A 21218-nucleotide genomic window follows, 5' to 3' on the forward strand; every position below is an offset into this window, starting at 1 on the left:
CGCCGCTCCCTGCCCCTCCCTCCCTGCCGCTCCCTGCCCCTCCCTCCCGCTCCCTGCCCCTCCCTCCCTGCCCCTCCCTCCCGCTCCCTCCCACTCCCTCCCCGCTCCCCCACGCCCCTCCCCCCCGCTCTCCCCGCCCCTCCCCCCCGCTCTCCCCGCCCCTCCCCCCCGCTCTCCCCGCCCCTCCCCCCCGCTCTCTCCCCGCCCCTCCCCCCCGCTCTCTCCCCGCCCCTCCCCCCGCTCTCTCCCCGCCCCTCCCCCCGCTCTCTCCCCGCCCCTCCCCCCGCCCCTCCCCCCCGCTCTCTCCCCGCCCCTCCCCCCGCTCTCTCCCCGCCCCTCCCCCCCGCTCTCTCCCCGCCACTCCCCCCGCCCCTCCCCCCCGCCCCTCCCGCTCTCTCCCCGCCCCTCCCGCTCTCCCGCCCCTCCTCCCGCTCTCTCCCCGCCCTCCCTCCCGCTCTCCCGCCCTCCTCCGCTCTCTCCGCCCCTCCCTCCCGCTCTCTCCCGCCCCTCCCTCCCGCCCCTCCCCCGCTCCCCCGCCCCACCCTCCCGCTCTCTCCCCGCCTCCCCCGCTCTCTCCCGCCACTCCCCCCGCCCCTCCCCCGCCCCTCCCGCTCTCTCCCGCCCCTCCCGCTCTCCCCGCCCCTCCCTCCCGCTCTCCCGCCCTCCTCCCGCTCTCTCCCCGCCCCTCCCTCCCGCTCTCTCCCCGCCCCTCCCTCCCGCTCTCCCCGCCCCTCCCTCCCGCTCTCTCGCCCCTCCTCCGCCTCTCTCCCCGCCCCTCCCTCCCGCCCCTCCCCCCGCTCTCTCCCGCCCCACCCTCCCGCTCTCTCCCCGCCCCTCCCTCCCGCTCCTCCCCCCCCTCCTCCGCCCTCCTCCGCTCTCTCCCGCCCCTCCCTCCCGCTCTCTCCCCGCCCCTCCCTCCCGCTCTCCCCGCCCCTCCCTCCCGCTCTCTCCCCGCCCCTCCCTCCCGCTCTCTCCCGCCCCTCCCTCCCGCTCTCTCCCGCCCCTCCCTCCCGCTCTCCCCGCCCTCCCTCCGCTCTCCCGCCCCTCCTCCCGCTCTCTCCGCCCTCCCTCCCGCTCTCCCCCGCCCCTCCCTCCCGCTCTCCCCGCCCCTCCCTCCCGCTCTCTCCCCGCCCCTCCCTCCTCCCCCTGCCCCTCCCTCCCCTGCCCCTCCCTCCTCCCTGCCCCTCCCTCCCCCCTGCCCTCCCTCCTCTCCCTGCCCCTCCCTCCGCCCCTCCCTCCCTCTCCCTGCCCCTCCCTCCGCCCCTCCCTCCCTCTCCCTGCCCCTCCCTGCCCCTCCCTGCCCCTCCCTCCCTCTCCCTGCCCCTCCCTCCCCCTCCCTCCCTCCCTCGCCCTGCCCCTCCTCCCTCTCCCTGCCCCTCCCTCCCTCCCTCTCTCGCCCTGCCCTCCCTCTCCCTGCCCCGCCCCTCCCTCTCCCTGCCCCGCCCCTCCCTCTCCCTGCCCCGCCCCTCCCTCCCTCTCCCTGCCCCTCCCTCCCTCCCTCTCCCTGCCCCTCCCTCCCTCCCTCTCCCTGCCCCTCCCTCCCTCCCTCTCCCTGCCCCTCCCTCCCTCCCTCTCCCTGCCCCTCCCTCCCTCTCTCGCCCTGCCCCTCTGCCGCCCCCTCCCCCTCCCTGCCCCTCCCTCCCTCGGTACCAGAACGGAATCAGTCAGACACCGGGAGGCCGGGTGCCCATCGCTCAGAAGCGAGCCCGGGGTTCCTCATGTTTAACCAGGCAGGCCTTTGGACCCAGTTGGCCGGGCGGCAGTCGAAGGCCTTTCGCTCCGGACTCCCGTGTCCGAGAGCCCGGCGGGTGAAAAGGGCGGCTGCCATTTTGTGAGGTCGGCGGGAGAGAGAGAAAGAGAGAGAGGGAGGGCGGGGGGGGGGGGGGGGGGGGGGAAAGAGGAGGGGGGGGGGGGAAAAAGAGGAGAGAGGGGGGGGGGAAAAAAGGAGAGCGCTGCCGCTCCTCCGGTCGATGTGTTGCAGGCCGACCCCTGGTGAGCGCCCGACCCGCTGAGCCAGAGCCCTCGCCGCTGCCCTCGCCGCTGCTCCCCTGCTCGCTGTCTCTCGGGCCGCGTGGTTCTCAGTTTTCCCGCGCAGCCGGCCAGAGAGAAGAAAAACAAAACAGATGAAGAGAGACGCGACTCAGTGAACAATCTAATTTAAAGCAGCCTCTCCCCCGCTAAAAGGTGAGAGCCGGAGGGAGATTTTGCGGGTGAAGAAGGGCGGCTGCCAGCGCTTCAGGCCTGGCTGGTCTTTAATGGCCGCCACTCACCTCAGCTCAGCTCCCACTCGGCCATTTGAAGGATTAGGCCCCGCCCACAAACACCATGAAACGCCCCCCCAATTGGTCAACCATCACGTCACTCAAAGCTAATGAGCGGTAGGATTGGTCAACCGCTAATGAGCGGATTTTGTCCGTTTTTTGTATACTGTCCGAACAATTTTTGTCTGACCGAAAAGTAAATATGCCTATGAGACTCCCCTAATCATAAGCTTTTTTTTTGATATAACATATGTGTAGGTACGCTCTATAAATTTTGAGTGATGCAACAGACAGACATATATATATATAGAAGCATTTTTGCCATCAGTCTAATTATTCTAATTTAGGATTTAGCCATCAATGATGCAAGAGCGTTAAAAATAGCTTTTTCCAAACCACCAATGCAACAAAATCCAAACAGAATCCCCAAATAAGAAAAGTAAGCATAAATAAGTTGCCTGAGATGCAAAGATCAAATTACCATAGCATTAAAAGAAGCTTCCCAACAGCTATTATTCCCACTGCATTTAATGGGCATCACAATCGGCAATCTTACACAGATCCTCACCAAACTCATCACAATGGATGTTTCCGAATGATCTTCAATCCCACCTGCAAGGTAGTAACTGTAAACTATTCCACCCATCATCCATTTAGTTAGGCTCTCCTTGGAGCTCGTTTTCCTTGCCAAAGGAGGACAAGAGGCTACAACAGAATTTAATCTTTCTATGGCATCCACACAAGGGAAATTGCAGCTTCAAAAGACCAGGTGAAGAATAGAAAGATGCAATGGGACTAAAAAAAAAAATCTACCCAAGAACAAACTTCCAGTAAAATCTGTAGCTCACTCATTCTTCCAACTGAAACCGAGGATGGCCAGCAATTTAATTTTCCATACCAGCAATTTGGAGGTCACAAAAACTCTGGTGCTCAAGAGTACTGAGAACCAGATTATCGGCCCTGAGGAAGAGCATTTACTATTACATTTGAGAGAGATTTTCAAACATTTTATAAATCGAGGCACAAGGGGGCAATCCAAGAGCATGGCTGGAAAGGATAATGAAAAAACACAAATGAGCTCCTGCAAAATCAAAGGATTTGAAAGTAAAATAAACTTTGCAGAAGTGCCAGAGACTGTAAGGTATTAAAACATTATCCTAATATTCAGAAGGAGCAAGACAAAAGTGGACATTATAAGACAATTAGAGTAACACCTGAAGTGTTGAAAATGCTTACTGTCCAACATGTGAAGCCGAAGAATACAGTGTATACTTGGTTACTTTTAGTGGTCAGCTTTTCACCCACTTCCAGGTTTGATGATCATTGAACAGCAAAATTTGACACTGCATTATGTGCTAAAACCAAATATATTATTTTATTTTTTAAAAATGTAGAAAGAAAATACACCCCTACAAAACAAAATTAACACTGCAAAGCCTAATGTGCAATAGGTAATTAAGGGGGTTAGAACTAATTTTAGTGTCAAATTAAACAAGGACTAGGAGTTATCCAATAACCAAATTAAGTCAACTAAAGGTGTATTGAAGGAGCAATCAAAAGTAATCCAATTAACAGTCGAGAGTGTTAAAGACCAGATGGGTCATTTAAGGCATAAATTGAGTAGATAGGAGCAGGAAGTTAAAGAGACAGACAGACTTAAGTGAGTGAGCAAAATTGTGGCAGTTAGAGATCAATGTGGGGAAGTGTGAGGTCATCCTCGAAAGACAAATCAGAATATTTTCTTAATGGCAAAGGGATTTAGGTATCAATGTACAGAAATCGCTAAAGTTTAGTGCACAGGTACAAAAAGTAATCAAAATGGAATGTTAGCCTTTATCACAAGGGGGCTACAATACAAAAGGGGAGGAAGTGGTGCTTCCATTGTAGAGCCTTGATTAAATCCCATCTGGAGTACAGAATTTAATTTTGGGTATTGAACCTCAGGAAAGATATACTGGCCTTGGAGGGGGTACAGAGCAGATTCAGCAGAATTATACCAGGTCTGAAAGGTTTAAGTTATGAGGACAGGTTGCAGAAACTTGGATTGTTTCCCCTTCAGTTTCAAAGGTTATGAGGTGATCTAACAGATGTTTAAAATGATAAAGGGATTCAATACAGTAGATAGAGAAAATATTTCTTCTGGTGGGGGAATCCAGAATAAGGGGGCACAATCTTAAAATTAGAGCTAGGCCAGTCAGGAGTGAAATCAGGAAGCTTTTTCAAAACAAAGAGTAGCAGAAATCTGAAACTCTTCCCCCAAAAGGCTGGATGCTGGGGCAATTGGGCCTTTTGAAGACTGAGCAATACATTTTTGTTAGGTGAGCTCATCAAGGGATACAGATCAAATTCAAGTAAATTGAGTTATGGTACAGATCAGCCATGATCTCATCTCACTGAATGGCAGATCAGCCTTGAGGGGCTGAATGGCATACTCCAGCTCCTACAAGTAGAAATGTGAAAAGGAAGTTAAAAAATATGGATAAATTCCAGATCCAATATCAAATTACTTTTCCCTTTTTTTTCTCCTCTCCCTCACTTCAATCTTTCTTTCCCCCTCTATTTCTCTTACTGTACCCGATTTGACTCTAATTCCTGTTTCTTTTTCAATCCTTAAATTTCAATGGTTAAGGAGATATACTGTTGGTCCCACCATTAACTAATGCCCTCGTTATCAGCTTGCACTTCCAGCAAGTTACGGCGCAAAAAAATTGAGAGCTGATGTGTGCAGAAAATTGTGTAACTAACAGCATTCTCTGGGAGATGCCCTGCTCCTGCAAGATCTGGCCCAATATGGGATACGAACACCACTCTTCCGAAGAGCTGAAGTCAAAAGGAACTGTCCGCACAGATTTAAAAGCAACATGTCATGCTTCATCAGCCTATTAAAATTCCTTGTGGAAATAACTGAACCAGTGGATGCAGGCTTTCCAGTAGAGAGAGAATTACTCAAATGTCAATTTAAGTTCCACATGTGAAGCATTTCAGTACAAAATTTGCTGATAATACCAAGCATCATGGTCTGGTGACTATTATGGGAGGGGGAAACAGCATTTGAAAAATTAAGTCAAATGGGCTAAAAATAGCACATACATTTTAATGTAGCTATATAAATATATTCTGGTTAATCTACAGTTAGTGCGATTGGGGGGGGGGGGGCTACCCAAACTGAAAATATTCCATTTTAAACAAAAAGCAGCAACTTCAACTACAATAGTTAAATTAGATGCAACTAAACAATAATCATACAATGCCCACTGGTTGCAAAGTACGTAATATGTCCTTGAACTGGAGACAAATGTGCACATGAAATGGTACTACAGATTTTTATATCAAGTCAGTGGATTGTGGGATTGGGCAAAACCTATGAGTGAAGATAGACATTCCACCTCTGGTCTGTCCATACCAACTTCTCAGATCTCACATGTGACTTTAAAGTGGACAATCTTTCAACAATGCCTGGGTTAATCAACAAAAGAGATCTCGAGAACAACATTTTTAATATCATGGCATCAGAAAGGAAGTTTTTAAAAAAAACTATTTATCTTCTTCCCCGACCCTGCAACCATCCCCACCCAATGCAAACCAATGTCCAGGTTCACAGAATCAAGAATTAAGCCAAAATTTAAATTACTTTTTGAGGCGTATTATGCAAGAACACAGTGCAAAATGAAGTCAAATATTCAATATCTTCACTGTAACTAGCAAACATACTACAGGAAACTCTCGATTTACCAGCACCTAAATAACCAGAAATCTGTTAACCGGCAAAATTCAGGAGTAGATTCAGGTAAGTTTTACTCCATATCAGTGGCCATTCCTGGATCTGTGGCTCTGTAACCGGGGTTCCTGCACCTGGGGACGCCTGGATCTGTGGCTCTCGTACATTTACAATACCTCTCTGTAATCCGGACTTTGATAAACCAGCACCACGCCGGTCCGGATAAAAAAGAGTTTCCTGTACATAGCTCAAACAATTATTTTTTCTAACCCATCATTTGCTGTCACATATACTTTGTATCCAAAATTGCAATAAAAACAAACTGGGGAAAAGCTTCCGTCCTTTCAAACTGGATGCGAGTGGTTATCATGTTGCTGACTATGTGTTCTCTTAAAGCGGTTCAACAGTCACCGTACAAAAATATGTTCATGCTCTTGTATTCTGTCCCATAAAGTATCAAGAAAAAAAACACCATAGATTTGCCACAGCATTAATTTCCTTACTCACTTTGACAAAATTATCAGGGAACAACCCCCTCTTCCCATTTAACTCTCCTTCACACCACCCTTCTTCTTCAAGTTTTCTTACATTCCTGATGAGATCACCAACCCTTAGTGTAAGTTCATCCTCGTGCACAGCTTCATAATCATATTCCACAGTAGCCTCTACTGAAAAAGAGAACAAAAATGCACAGTTAGTCAAATCGGAAACAGCCATTCCTATTTAGAAGGCAATGTTGAAGGTTTTTGTCCTTGTGGTGAAAATCATTATAATCAATAGTTGATGGGGGGGGTGGAGATACAATGTACTGTTTACCAGATGTCAATACAAAATTCTGAAATGGCTAATGCATTATAATTCTAAAGTAAACACACTTATTGTGCAATCTATGCCACTCCTCCCTAAGGTGATGGCTTGCCTTGTGTACATTCCAGGTATGTTCCATCTCCAAGTACCTCACCTAAATAGTCACATACGTGAGCCCCTGCCAACGGCTCATTCAACCATGGGAGAGGAGGGAGAAGTGACACCTCTCAGCCAAACCTAATTCTGTCCTCACCTAATGGCCATCATTACAGCAGGAATTTTCCAAAGTAATCGGAAGCCAGAGCCACAAATGCTTTTTCTGCCCCACAGAAACTTCAGCCAATTAGCCCACACCCCCAGTCCTCAGTTGCTGAAGTCAGCAAACTCAGCATCAACTAGCAATTGAAGTTGGAATTTCTCAGATCTGTACGGCTCGGATATTCCAGCTGGTGCATTTTCACACTATCATGGAGCAATCATGGAGCATATTATTAATTTACAAAGAGATGTCCATTAGTTGGGTCACTCCGATTTTAATTACGTGGTATCCATTAATCTGAATGTCAATTGTCAGCTACTTTCCCCAAGTAATTCAGAGCAGTAAAATATTTAAAATGGTTAATGGATTTTAATTCTTGCTTTCCCTCAGTTGATAATCAGATTCCATTTGTGACTACAAGCTACTTAGCCTGTGACCTTGTGGTCCATTCGCACAGCACAGTGGAACTCCTTGTACCAGCATGGGGGAAGGCACATTTAACACATCTCGGTGAGCTGTCAGGACCGATAAAAGTGTTACATTTATACTGTGGGTGTTGAGAGTCACAAGAACAAAACTATGGCTGCAGTAGCAAAAAGAGAAATACAGATACGGCCAGTCTGCTTCCAGATTATACCTTCAAAGCTGCTCACCTTTGCATCATTCCAAAATGGGGCTGGAAAAGTAATACAACAGTCCAAAACCACCTATGCAGCTTCCATTAGTTCTATTTTACAATCATGTGAAGGGAAGCCTAATTGAAAGAAAGTCATTAAAACCACTTACAAAGTGACCCAGCTAAAAGGCAGGCTAGGTTTGGAGTACTCGTGTATTTCATCCCCCTCATGTTGGTAAAACAATTCAAAAAGCTATGCTGTGGATGGAGCACAAGTGTCTATTCAGTTAGGAATTTCACATTTAGATAATAATTGGGGAGGGGGGGGGCGGGGAGATTATATATTTTGATCATTCCAAATAGCTTAATTTGCAACATTTATACCAGCAAACAAGAGCATGACTCAGCTCATGTTTGCAATTCTAATCAAGTAATCAATAAATAACAATCACTAAAGTGGCTAAAACAATTTTGTCACCAACTCAGTTCCCTGTATCACTTATTCGTCAAGAACCGAAATTTTAAATTGTCCTATATGCATTATACAGTAAGCAGCTTTTATACTGGTGCTCCTTTATGTCAAACTACGGCATCCATGAGCCAGCTCCCAGCTTTGACACCATTAAATCCAGTTCCCAGCAAAAAGAAACTGCCTGCTGCCAAGATAAGGGAGGTGGATTTAGTAATGTAAACATTGGGAACTGGCTCAGAGATGTTTGACACCAGGAATTAGGTCAGACCTAAACAAATGCCAAAATAAGAAAGAAAATAGTAGAGAGCAAAGTTAGAGCTCCAAGAAGCAACAAGGTGCAACCATTAACATTTTTTCAGAAGACATCCTGAACATGAATCGACATCTCACCTGACACCTGGAACCCAATAGCAAAACCAGAAATCAAAAGGTTACACACAAGGAATTAACATTTATTCCATATTAACATTGCTATGCAATGAGTAGATTGAACTACAGTATTTGCTGTAGCTCCGTTAAACTGTCAGATTTCAAAAGAATGCAGAGCCCCAGTTAAACAACTTGACAGGCCGCTGCTTTCCCCATTGTTTTTTTGGGGGGGAAGCAATGGTCTATATGGGCTGAGGACAACAAAGCTGCTTCTTTGCAAGGAGGTTTGTGGAACTTAGCAGCTCAGCCAATCAGCAGCCACAAATGCTCAGGTTACCATCAGAGAGGTCAAGCAGAACCATCTCTTTTGATGGTCTGCATCTGCCTCTTTATTTACATTGCTAGTTTACCATTAACATTATAGCTGCTACTGGGGGCAAGTGTAAAAGTGAAGTAGACATTGGAATCACAATCACAATATTACAGCGCGGAAGGCGGCCTTTCGGCCAGTTGAGCCCGTGCCGGCTCTCTGCAAGAGCACTTCAGCTAGTCCCACTCCCCCGCCCTTTCCCCGAAGCCTTGCACATTTTTTTCCTTCAGGTATTTATTTCCTCAAGCAAAACTCCTGAAAAACAGTAGAAAGCAAAAGGACACAGGAGAGTATGATAGGAAAATACTATAATGCATCATTTTTTCCCCTTAAGATGGAGGATGGAACAGAAGCTGATAGGATATTAGAATCTAAAACAAATCTGGCACTCGTTACCATCCCTTTTTAAATAGACAATTAATTTCTGAAAAAAGTCCCTATCTGGCATATGATATACAACGAGAATGCTACCTCAAACACAACTAACAAACTTTGTTACAGCCTAAAATACAAGCACACTGTCACTGGCAACAATCCAACCTGCAGTAAGGCACAGTAGGACACAAGTCATGCAGTAGAATTTTATGGTTAAGATGAGCAACGCTTGCAAAGAAATCTCCATGTAACTCAGCGGGTAGCACATCGAAGCGTCAAATTGTGTTGTTTATTGTACGGGGCTGTTTTTGCAGACTGTATTAAAAAGTGTTATGTAGCCAACATCAATTGTAGATCAAAAGCAATTGTTTCATAAAATGTAATGAAACATAGTTTCAGTGATGGAATGGAAACTTCTTTTTTTTTAAATCCACTATTTGTGATGTGAAGACAAAGTATTTTTTCTGGATGAAATTTATTTTGACCTTCCCCAAAATCCCTTTGCTTAGAAGCCAATTTACTTAATCAAGTTTCTAGTCAAGTCTTCTTGTGAGGTCCAATTAGCATGATGGATGCTTCAATAAGCAAATCATTGAGACGCTCCTTCAGTTATTTATTGCAAAACAGGCCACAATGTCTCAAAACACATGCAATTAGAACAGCCACCTCTGCTGTAGCTTAAATCCAAAGACTTTATAGTAAGTCATTGAACCACTGAAGAGGATATGCAAATTTGTTTTACCATCAATAAGGTGGTTCACAACTCATTCCAAAACATCACAGCAACTTTTGACCAAATAATTACAGCGATAATGCTGTCACATGATTGAAAACAAGACAAAGAGTTGGGGCAGAATACCAAAACATACATCAATGGATGCTGTTATTAGTCTCAACAAAAAAGAAAATTAGAGTTCCATGTGCAATGCCATGTTGGCATCAGATTCTGCTGTACCATGGGGGCTTCAACTACATTTACTACAGCAGCACTACCAAGATAAGTTTTGTCAATTAAGAGCACAATTAAACGTGACAACATACAGTAAGACTAATGTATAAACTCAGCTTTCCACTCAAGTTCAGTGCAACTATTAATGAAATCACTGGTAATGGTCAACTTTATCAAAATTATTTTGTTCCCTCCCCACCCCAGCCTTAAGAAATGATTTGCCATAACAATGAGTTGGCGTTGAACAATGCTGGACATCCATTTTGATGAAATATTGCCAAATTATTTTCAGCTGAATAGGATAAGGCAAGAACAGAAATGGCCACCATACACTGTTCAGGCACTCAATGCCACCTCAACCACCCACGAATAGCAATACATAGAGTCATAGATTTAGACAGCACAGAAAGAGGCCCTTCGGCCCATGCCGGCCATCAAGCCCTATCTATTCTAATCCCATTTACATAATACAGTGCCAGAAACATTTTAATGACCTCATGTTGTTGGCAGAGGTAAATGAAGCCACAAGTACTCCTGCAGAAAGAACAACAGAAAATGCTGGAAATACTCAGCAGGTCAGGCAGCATCGTGGAGTGAGAAACAGTTAACGTTTCAGGTCGACAATCCTTAGTCAGTACTCCTACAGATCCTGAAATAATGCTGGAAGGATGACTCACCTCCATACCATCCCTGTCTACACAATATAGATGAAAAGATGAATGATGCCGCTAATATGAACATGAGACCTCATCATTTCTCCTAATCACACATCCCTCTCCCAACTTACCAGTGATCCTACTTGAGTGTTTGAGTGAAACGTGACAAGATTTCTGAAGAGCCTACATCTGAAAGAATCACAGTGCAATGTCTGCAAACACTTGGGTGGAACTCAATCTTGACTTAATATCACCCATAGACAGCAGCAAAACTGTGCTGTGGATGGGGAAATGGCAACCATCAACCATTAAGTAGGCACAAGAAGCAAGCTCTAGAATTACTCAGGAGACACACCAGGGAAATGGTAGGAGATGGAGAAGTTGGGGGCAAGTGGTTAGGTTCAGGCTGCTTAAGAGTTTTCAGACCTTCTGAATATTATTGCTCAGTCACTTCTGAATCACAAGCAAGAGTGCACCATCCTAAGTGAACAACCTTGGTATCCCCCACAGGGGCTGACGTTGAGAAAGAAAGAACTGGCAGCTCCACACTGCCCAATCCTGCATTTCATTCAGCAACTTTGTCAGATACATTTATTCAAGCACAGTCCTAGATACACACTGGCCCAGAAATTCTGGTCTCCACGGGTGAGTACGCATGGGGTACTCACCCGTAAGCCCAATGGAAGTGCCGGTTTCGTGCATGCACTGCGCATGCGCAGGAAACTGGCACTTCCATTCCCCTGAAAGAAGGGGTTAAAAGGTGGAATGCGTGCGCAGGAGAGGCTGTGCGTGCGCATCGAACTTACGTTTTTTTTTGCAGGTTTTCCCGGGAGGATAAGTCTCCAGAAGTTAAGACATGTAAAAAGCAGTCGCAAGGCCTGCTTTTTACAAGGTAAGGGGTGAATTAATTAAAATTAAAACATTTTTTCCACAGGTTTATTATTTTTAAATACTTTAAAGAAAGGCAAGTTTATTTTTAGCCCCGTTAGAAAATAAAATTATTTTTTCAAAAATTTAAATTATTGTTTAAAATAGTTATGTAATTTATAGTTTATTTTAAAAATGTGATTTTTTTTTTGAATTTATTTGAAGATTTAGTGATGTTTTGGGGCTTTAGTATTTATAGGTTTGACAGGTCCTGTCAAACTTATGAATGAAGCATTCCCTGCTACCATTGGCTCTCCATGGCCCACGTGATCCCAGGGGATGCATCGAACTAACTGCGCTCCTGGGATACGCAAGCACTGTGCGCCGGCAGTTGGAGCAGGCCCAAGATCGCAATTCCACAGGGGCCCACAGCTCAACGGCCGGCGCGCTAGGTAAGTGCAGGTCAGGGGCTTGCACCCGCGGGAAGCTCCCGACCCGAATTTCTGGGCCATTTATTCAAGCACAGTCCTAGATACAAAGACTCAAGAGGATACAAATACCTGTAGTGAGAGAGAGGGTGTATCATGGGGCACCATTGAGCAGGAGGAGCTGGAGAGGGACCAACCATCTCTTCCCCTCCCCCTCAAAGGGCACAGAAATGACTGCCATCACTGAGGAGTTAGACATCATGGGGCCCTGATTACCAAAAATCAATGATTCAGAAGCATAGATCACATGTACAGACTGTGGAGACAGCCTCCTCTCGGGTTGGAGATAATGGTATATTGGAGGTGTCCACAACTCACATCGGCACAGTGAAGGAAGTATGTCAAGGTATGCAAAGCACCCCGAAGAATAGACAGTCCTGAATAGTTTTGCAGCAACAAGATGTCAGGAGGAGATTTCAGTAATCGGTATTTTTAAAGTGATAGCCACAATTTCTTCCTTGTTCAACACGCTCAAGAGCACATGGCCTCAGGATTTCACTCAATTTAGACTATTTTGTCTGTTGTTGTGCAGACCATTAGCCCAACTGAGCTCACTGCTTCATCAATGTAGCCCCCTCCAATGCGAGCACAGGGTCTCTCTCTCTTTTTTGAGGTTCTATGGTCCAATCCATTCTTAACTGCCAAATTATTAAGCATATACAATAAGCCACTCCAGTTCTCAACATCCTTGCTGGACTCCATTGTAGGGTGCCACCCCCAACATATCCAGGCAATGCAAGTGTGACTTGCAAGTTACAGCTGGATAGCAGCAGTAGCACTGCAATTAGCCTCCTCTGATTTAGAGGGGTTAAAACAAGCCAGAGTTCCTGCCCAATTATGTGCGTGTGTTTGGGGAATCACAAAAGAATGGAATCAGGTGTGGCTGTAATGCCACCTGTGGTCAAATAGCCTGCCAACACTTACTGAGAATCCTTGGCTCAATGTTGCACACTCACCCGAGTCAGAAGGTTGTAGGTTCAAGTTCCACTCCAGAGACTCAAACACATGATCTGGGCTGACCTTCAGTGCAGTACTGAGGGAATGCTGCACTGTCAGAGGTGTCATCTTTCAGATGAGACATTAAAGCATACCTCTTGGGTTGATGTAAAAGATCCCATAGAAAATTCAAAGAATAACAGGATCATTCTCCCAGTTTCCTAGTTAATATTTATCCCTCAAACAACATCACTAAAACAGATAATCTGGTCATTAACTCATAGCTGATAGTGGGACCTTCCTATATGCAAATTGGCTGCTGCATTTCCCTCATTACTATAGTGACTACACTTCAAAAGTACTTCACGGACTGTAAAGCACTTTGGGACATCTGAAGATGTGAAAGGTAGCATAGCGGTAATCTCACTGGGCTAGTAATCCAAAGGCCTGGACTAATGATCCAGAGATGTGATTTCAACTCCCATGACAGCTGGGGAATTTAAATTCAGTTAAATAAATAAATCTGGAATAAAAAACTAGTGTCAGTAATGGTGACCATGAAACTATCGGATTGTCGTTAAAAACCCATCTGGTTCACTAATGTCCTTTAGGGAAGGAAATCTGCCATCCTTACCCGGTCTGGCCTATATGTGACTCCAGACCCACAGCAATGTGGTTGACTCTTAACTGCCCTCTGAAATGGCCGAGTAAGCCACTCAGTTGTACACAACTGCTACGAAAAATAATAAGAATAAAACCAGACAGACCACCCGGCATCAACCTCAGCATCGGACACGACAACGGTACACCCAGCCCAGTCGACCCTGCAAAGTCCTCCTCACCAACATCTGGGGACTTATGCCAAAATTGGGAGAGCTGTTCCACAGTCAGTCAATCTCCCAGATTCCTCCATCACCATCCCTGGGTATGTTCTGTCCCACCAGAGGTGGCGGCACAGTGGTATACGTTGGGAGGGAGTGGCCCTGGGAGTCGTCAACATTGACTCTGGACCCTATGAAGTCTCATGGCTTCAGGTCAAGCATGGTAAAGGAAACCCCCTACTGATTACCACCTACCGCCCTCCCTCACCTGATGAATCAGTACTCATCCATGTTGAATACCACTTGGAAGAAGCACGGAGGAAAGCAAAGGCACAGAATGTACTCTGGATGGGGGACTTCAATGTCCATCACCAAGAGTGGCTCGGTAAGCACCACTAACGACCGAGCCAAGGACATAGCTGCCAGATTTGGGCCTGCAGCAGGTGGAGAGAACCAACACCAGAAAAACCTACTAGACCTCGTCCACACCAATCTACCTGTTGCAGATGCATATGTTCATGAGAGCAGTGACCACCTCACACAGTCCTTGTGGAGACCAAATCCAGTCTTCAAACTGAAGACACCCTCCATCGTGTTGTGTGGCACTACCACCGTGCTGAATGGGATAGATTCAGAATAGGTCTACCAGCTCAAAACTGGGCATCCATGAGGCGCTGTGTGCCATCAGCAGCATTGTATACCACCACAATCTGTGACCTCATGGCCCGGCATATCCCTCACTCTACCATTATCATCAAGCCAGGGAACCAACCCTGGCTCAATGAGCAGTGCAGAAGAGCACGTCAGGAGCAGCACCAGGCGTACCTAAAAATGAGGTGCCAACCTGGGGAAGATGCAACACAGGACTACATGCATGCTAAACAGCAGAAGCAGCATGCTACAGACAAAGCTAAGTGATCCCACAATCAACAGATCAAATCAAAGCTCTGCAGTCCTGCCACAACCAGTCGTGAATGCTGATCGACAATAAAACAACTAACAGGAGGAGGAGACTCCATGAATATCCCCATCCTCAATAATGACGGAGCCCAGCACATGAGTGCAAAAGACAAGGCTGAAGCGTTTGCAACCATCTTCAGTCAGAAGTGCCGAGTGGATGATCCATATCAGCCTCCTCCCGAGGTCCCCATCAGCACAGAAGCCAGTCTTCAGCCAATTCGATTCACTCCACATGATGAAGAAATGGCTGAGTGCACTGGATACAGCAAAGGCTATAGGCCCAGGCAGCATCCTGGCTGTCGAGCTGAAGACTTGCGCTCCAGAATTGGCCGCACCTCTAGCCAAGCTGTTCCAGTACAGCTACAACACTGGCATCTACCCGACAATGTGAAAAACTGCCCAGGTATGCCTTGTCCACAAAAAACAGGACGAATCTAATCCAGCCAATTACGGCCCCATCCGTCTACTCTCAATCAGTAAAGTGACGGAAGGAGTCATCGACAGTGCTATCAAGCGGCACTTACTCACCAATAACCTGCTCACCAATGCTCAGTTTGGGTTCCGCCAGGACCAATCGGCTCCAGAACTCATGATAGCCTTGGTCCAAACATGGACAAAAGAGCTGAGTTCCAGGGGTGAGGGGAGTGGCTGCCCTTGACATCAAGGCAGCATTTGAGTGTGGCATCAAGGAGCCCTAGTAAAATTGAAGTCAATGGGAATAAGAGGGAAAGACTCTCCACGAACTGGAGTCATACCTAGCACAAAGGAAGATGGTTGTAGTTGTTGGAGGTCAATCATCTCAGCTCCAAGATAACGCTACAGGAGTTCCTCAGGGCAGTGTCCTAGGCCCAACTATCTTCAGCTGCTTCATCAATGACCTTCACTCCATCTTAAGGTCAGAAATGGGGATGTTCGTTGATGATTGCACAGTGTTCAGTGCCATTCGCAACTCCTCAGATAATGAAGCAGTCGATGCCCTAATACAGCAAGACCTGGATTACAATCAGGCTTGGGCTGATAAGTGGCAAGTAACATTCGTGCCGCACAAGTGCCAGGCAATGACTATCTCCAACAAGCGAGAATCTAACCACCGCCCCTGACATCCAACGGCTTTATCATCGCCGAATCCCCCACCATCAACATCCTGGGGGTCACCATTGACCAGAAACTTAACTGGACAAGCTACATAAATACTGTGGCAACAAGAGCAGGCCAGAGGCTGGTTATTCTGCAGCGAGCGTCACCTCCGGACTCCCTAAAGCCTTTCCGCCATCTACAAGGCACAAGTCAGAAGTGTGATGGAACACTCTCCACTTGCCTGGATGAGTGCAGCTCCAACAACACCCAAGAAGCTTGACACCATCCAAGACAAAGCAGCCCGCTTGATTGCACCCCATCCACCACATTAAACATTCACTCCCTCCACCACCGGCGTACCGTGGCTGCAGTGTGTACCATCTACAAGATGCACTGCAGCAACTCACCAAGGCTTCTTCTGCAGCACCTCCCAAACCCGTGACCTCTACCACCTAGAAGGACAAGGGCAGCAGGCGCAAGGGAACACCACCACCTGCACACACACACCTCCAAGTTACACACCACCCTGACTTGGAAATATATCACTGTTCCTTCATCGTTGCTGGGTCAAAATCTTGAAACTCCCTCCCTAACAGCACTGTGGGAGTACCTTTACCACAAGGACTGCAGAGGTTCAAGAAGGTGGCTCACCACCACCTTCTCAAGGACAATTAGGGATGGGTAGTAAATGCCCACATTCCAGGAACGAATAAAAAAATATATAAAATGGAAGTCCTTCCTTTTGAAACCACACACATTTAGATGTAGGTACTGTGAGGCACCAGAGGGCATTCAGAATTGTGGAACCATAACTTGGCAATGAGTCAATGCTGTCAGGAAAGGAGTGTGGCTTAAAGAGAGAAAAAAAACTAAGGTGGTAAAAAAGGCCCCATACAGAAGTCAGCTTACATTTTTGGGCATGTTTTTTGCACAATTTCAGAGACTATTTTGCTACAAAGGAAAACGGCTTTGCAATTGCTGCAGAGGTGAATCACTAGGTAAACAGATAGGTACTGCACCAATAGATATTGGGCAATGATTCTTTCCCAAGGGAGATTTGCAGGACAAATATTTAAAAATAAAACAGTTCTAGTGTTACAAATCTCAGGCCTGCACTAGATAGCACCTTAGGTTCAGTGTCAGTGGATGCTCCTGTAAGCAGAGCCCACATCTGCCACCATCAGTTCACCTTTACTGCCCAATATCTAGTGACTAGGGGTCCATAACAATAAGTCCCTTCTTGTATGTACTGGATACTGTTATCTTACATGTGATCCACATGCATACCTCCCATCTTCCAGAAGCACTCATGAGACAAGGCCAACTGTAAACCAAAAGTTCGGTTTATTTTACTTGCGATAGATGAACGAACAGGATACAACAACAACAACTTGTATTTATATAGCACCTTTAACGTAGTAAAACATCCCAAGACGCTTCACAGGCGTGTTAGAAGAAAAAAAATTGACATCGAGCCACATAAGAAATTCGGGCAGGTGACCAAAAGCTCGGTCAAAGAGGTAGGTTTTAAGGAGCATCTTAAAAAGGAGGAAAGAGGGCTAGAGAGGCAGAGAGGTTTAGGGAGGGAGTTCCAGAGCTTAGGGCCCAACCACTGAAGGTTGAGCAATTATAATCAGGGATGCTCAAGATGGCAGAATTAGAGGAGCACAGATATTTCAGGGGGATTGTGGGGCTAAAGGAGATTACAGAGATAGGGAGGGGCATGGCCATGAAGGGATTTGAAAACAAGGATGAGAATTCTGAAATTGAGCAGTTGCTTAACCAGGAGCCAATGTAGGTCAGCGAGCACAGGGGTGATGGGTGAACGGGACTTGGTGCAAGTTAGGACACGGGCAGCCGAGTTTTGGATGAACTCTAGTTTACGTAGGGTAGAATGTGGGAGGCCAGCTAGGGGAACATTAGAATAGTTGAGTCAAGAGGTAACAAAGGCATGGATGAGGGTTTCAGCAACAGATGAGTTGATGCAAGGGCAGAGACAGGCAATGTTAGAGAGGTGGAAATAGGCGGTCTTAGTTATGCCACGGATGTGTGGTTGGAAGCTCATTTCAGGGTCAAATATGACAAAGGTTGGAACAGTCTGGTTCAGCCTCTGACAGGGAGAGGGATGGAGTCGGTAGCTAGGCAACGGAGTTTGTGGCGGGGACTAAAAACAATGGCTTTGGTCTTCCCAATATTTAATTGCAGTTACAGTTATCGGTATCATTCAATCTAGCTTACTCAAAGGTAGTAATCTCTGGATTACTCCCGGTGTCATGTGCTAGTGAGCACAGGAATAGGAGGACAGAACAGATGAATGCGTGGCTGGAGAGATGGTGCGGGGGGGGGGGCGGTGCTTTAGATTCCTGAGGCATTGGGACCGTTTCTGGGGAAGGTGGGACCTGTACAAGTCGGACAGGTTACACCTCAACAGATCCAGACCAATATTCTTGCGAGGAGGTTTGCTAGTACTGTTGGGGAGGGTTTAAACGAGCTTGTCGGGGGCGGGGGGGGGCACCAGCATATAGGAGCAGAAAAGAGGAATAAGGTGCATAAAAGAGTAAGTGTGTTGGATAGTACTAGAGAAGAAAGTAGTACTAGAGGCAGAAGTAGTAACATATTAGATAGGAGCAGACTGTAAGACTACAAAAAGTTCAAAAATAGATTTCGAATGCATGTATGTAAACACACAGTGTGGCGAATAAGGTTGGTGAGTTACAAGCACAATTAGCCGTGTGGCAATATCGTAAATGTGGCTCAAAAACGGTGAGGACTGGACACTTAATTTTCAAGGGTACAAGGTGTTCGGAAAAGATAGGGAAGGAAAACAGGGAGGTGGGGTGGCAGTGCTGATTAAGGAAGACATAGAAACATGGAAGATAGGAGCAGGAGTAGGCCAATCGGCCCCTCGAACCTGTTCCGCCATTTAAGGAGATCATGGCTGATTATCCAAATTCAGTACCCTGTCCCTGCTTACTCCGCATAGCCCTTGATCCCTTTAGCCTTAAGAAATATATCTAACTCCTTCTTGAATATATTTAATGAATTGGCCTCAACTGCCTTCTGTGGTAGAGAATTCCACAGGTTCACCACTCTGGGTGAAGAAATTCCTCCTCATCTCAGTCCTAAATGGCTTACCCCTTATCCTTAGACTGTGACCTCTGGTTCTGGACTCCCCGACCATCGGGAACATCCTTCCTGCATCTAGTCTGTCTAGTCCTGTTAGAATTTTATAAGTTTCAATGAGATCCCCGCTCATTCTTCTAAACTCCAGCGAATATAAGCCTAATTGACCCAATCTCTCCTCATACGTCATTCCTGTCATCCCAGGTATCAGTCTGGTGAATCTTCGCTGCACTCTCACCATGGCAAGAACATTCTTCCTCAGATAAGGCGACCAAAACTGCACACAATACTCAAGGTGTGGTCTCACCAAGGCCCTGTACAACTGCAGCAAGACATCCTTGCTTCTGTACTCGAACCCTCTCGCTATGAAGGCCAACATACCATTTGCCTTCTTAACCGCCTGCTGCACCTGCATGCTTACCTTCAGCGACTGGTGCACAAGGACACCCAGGTCTCGTTGCACTTCCCCTTTTCCCAATCTCTTGCTGTTCAGATAATATGTCTTCCTGTTTTTGCCACCAAAGTGGATAAATTCGCATTTATCCACATTATACTGCATTTGCCATGTATCTGCCCAATCACCCAACCTGTCCAAATCATACTGGAGTTTCTCTGCATCCTCCTCACAGCACACACAACCACCCAGCTTTGTGTCATCTGCAAACTTGGAGATATTACATCTAGTTCCCTCGTCCAGATCATTAATATATATTGTGAATAGCTGGGGTCCTAGCACCGATCCCTGCGGTACCCCACTCGTCACTGCCTGCCACTCGGGAAAAGACCTGATTATTCCAACTCTTTGCTTCCTGTCTGCCAACCAGTTCTCTATCCAAGACAGTACCTTACTCCCAAATCCTATGTGCTTTAACTTTGCACGCTAATCTCTTATGCAGGACCTTATCAAAAGCCTTCCGAAAGTCCAAATACACCACATCCACTGGTTCTCCCTTATCTATTCTACCAGTTACATCCTCAAAAATTTCCAGTAGATTAATCAAGCATGATTTACCTTTTGTAAATCCATGTTGACTTTATCCGATCCTGTCACTGTTTTCTAAGTGCTCTGCTATTACATCTTTTATAATGGACTCTAGCATTTTCCCCACTACCAATGTCAGACTTACTAATTCCCTGTTTTCTCTCTACCACCTTTTTTAAATAGTGGGGTTACATTAGCTACCCTCCAATCCATGGGAACTGATCCAGAGTCTATAGAATTTTGGAAGATGACCAGCAATACATCTACTATTTCTGGGGCCACTTCCTTAAGTACCCCAGGATGTAGATTATCAGGCCCTGGGGATTTATCGGCCTTCAATCCCATCAAATTCCATAACACCATTTCCGTATAAATACTGATTTCATTCAATTCCTCCCTCTCATTAGACCCTATATTCCCTGACACCTCTGGGAGGTTATTTGTGTCCTCCTTTGTGAAGACAGAACCAAAATATGTATTGGAAAGGATGGATGTTCTTGAGGGGACAAGGACAGAATTCATTTGGTTAGAGTTGAGGAGCAAAAAGGATATGATCACACTATTGGGGGTATTCTACAGGCCTCCAAATAGTGAGGGGGATGTAGAGGAGCAAATCTGCAGGGAAATCACAAATATGCAGGAGCTATTGAGTGGTGATATTGGGGGACTTTAATTACCCAAATATCGATTGGGATAATGCTAGGGTAAAGGAGGGGGAGGAATTTCTGATGTGTTCAGGAAAATTTCCTTGACCTCTATGTTCTTGGCCCAACTAGGAAGGAGGCATTGCTGGATCTGGTGCTGGGGAATGAGGTGGTCCAGGTCGACCAACTGTCTGTGGGAGAACACTTGGGTACAAATGATTGTCAGATCATAAAATTTAGATTAGCAATGGAGAGGAGCAAGGAACAATCTAGAGTGGTTCTTCTAAACTGGAATAGGGTTAACTTCAATGGGATGCGAAAGAACCTAGCCAGGGTAAAATGGAACCAAAGGCTGACAGAAAAATCTGTAATGGAACAATGGGTGATCTTTAAAGGAGGAGATGTTCCAAGTACAGGCTAGGTGCATTCAAACAAGGGGAAAGGGTAAGGAAACCAAAGCAAGGGCTC

General features: G+C 46.5%; 1 protein-coding gene across 5 annotated transcripts in view; it reads right to left on the reverse strand.

Annotated features, from left to right (window-relative positions):
• The window catches only part of cd2ap (CD2-associated protein), a 199582-nt gene that overhangs the window by 161745 nt on the left and 16619 nt on the right, over nucleotides 1-21218 (reverse strand). For 2 of the 5 annotated variants that reach the window (XM_085997104.1, XM_085997099.1), the window contains exon 2: nucleotides 6487-6647. In XM_085997104.1, coding sequence (XP_085853230.1) covers nucleotides 6487-6647 — 161 coding nt within the window. The remainder of the gene's footprint in view (nucleotides 1-6486; nucleotides 6648-21218) is intronic. The other 3 variants (XM_085997100.1, XM_085997102.1, XM_085997101.1) reach the window with 3 other exon arrangements.

The sequence above is a fragment of the Somniosus microcephalus genome, chromosome 9, assembly GCF_052327205.1.
Source record: "Somniosus microcephalus isolate GS21.2 chromosome 9, FLI_Smic_1.0, whole genome shotgun sequence".
Classification (NCBI taxonomy): domain Eukaryota; kingdom Metazoa; phylum Chordata; class Chondrichthyes; order Squaliformes; family Somniosidae; genus Somniosus; species Somniosus microcephalus.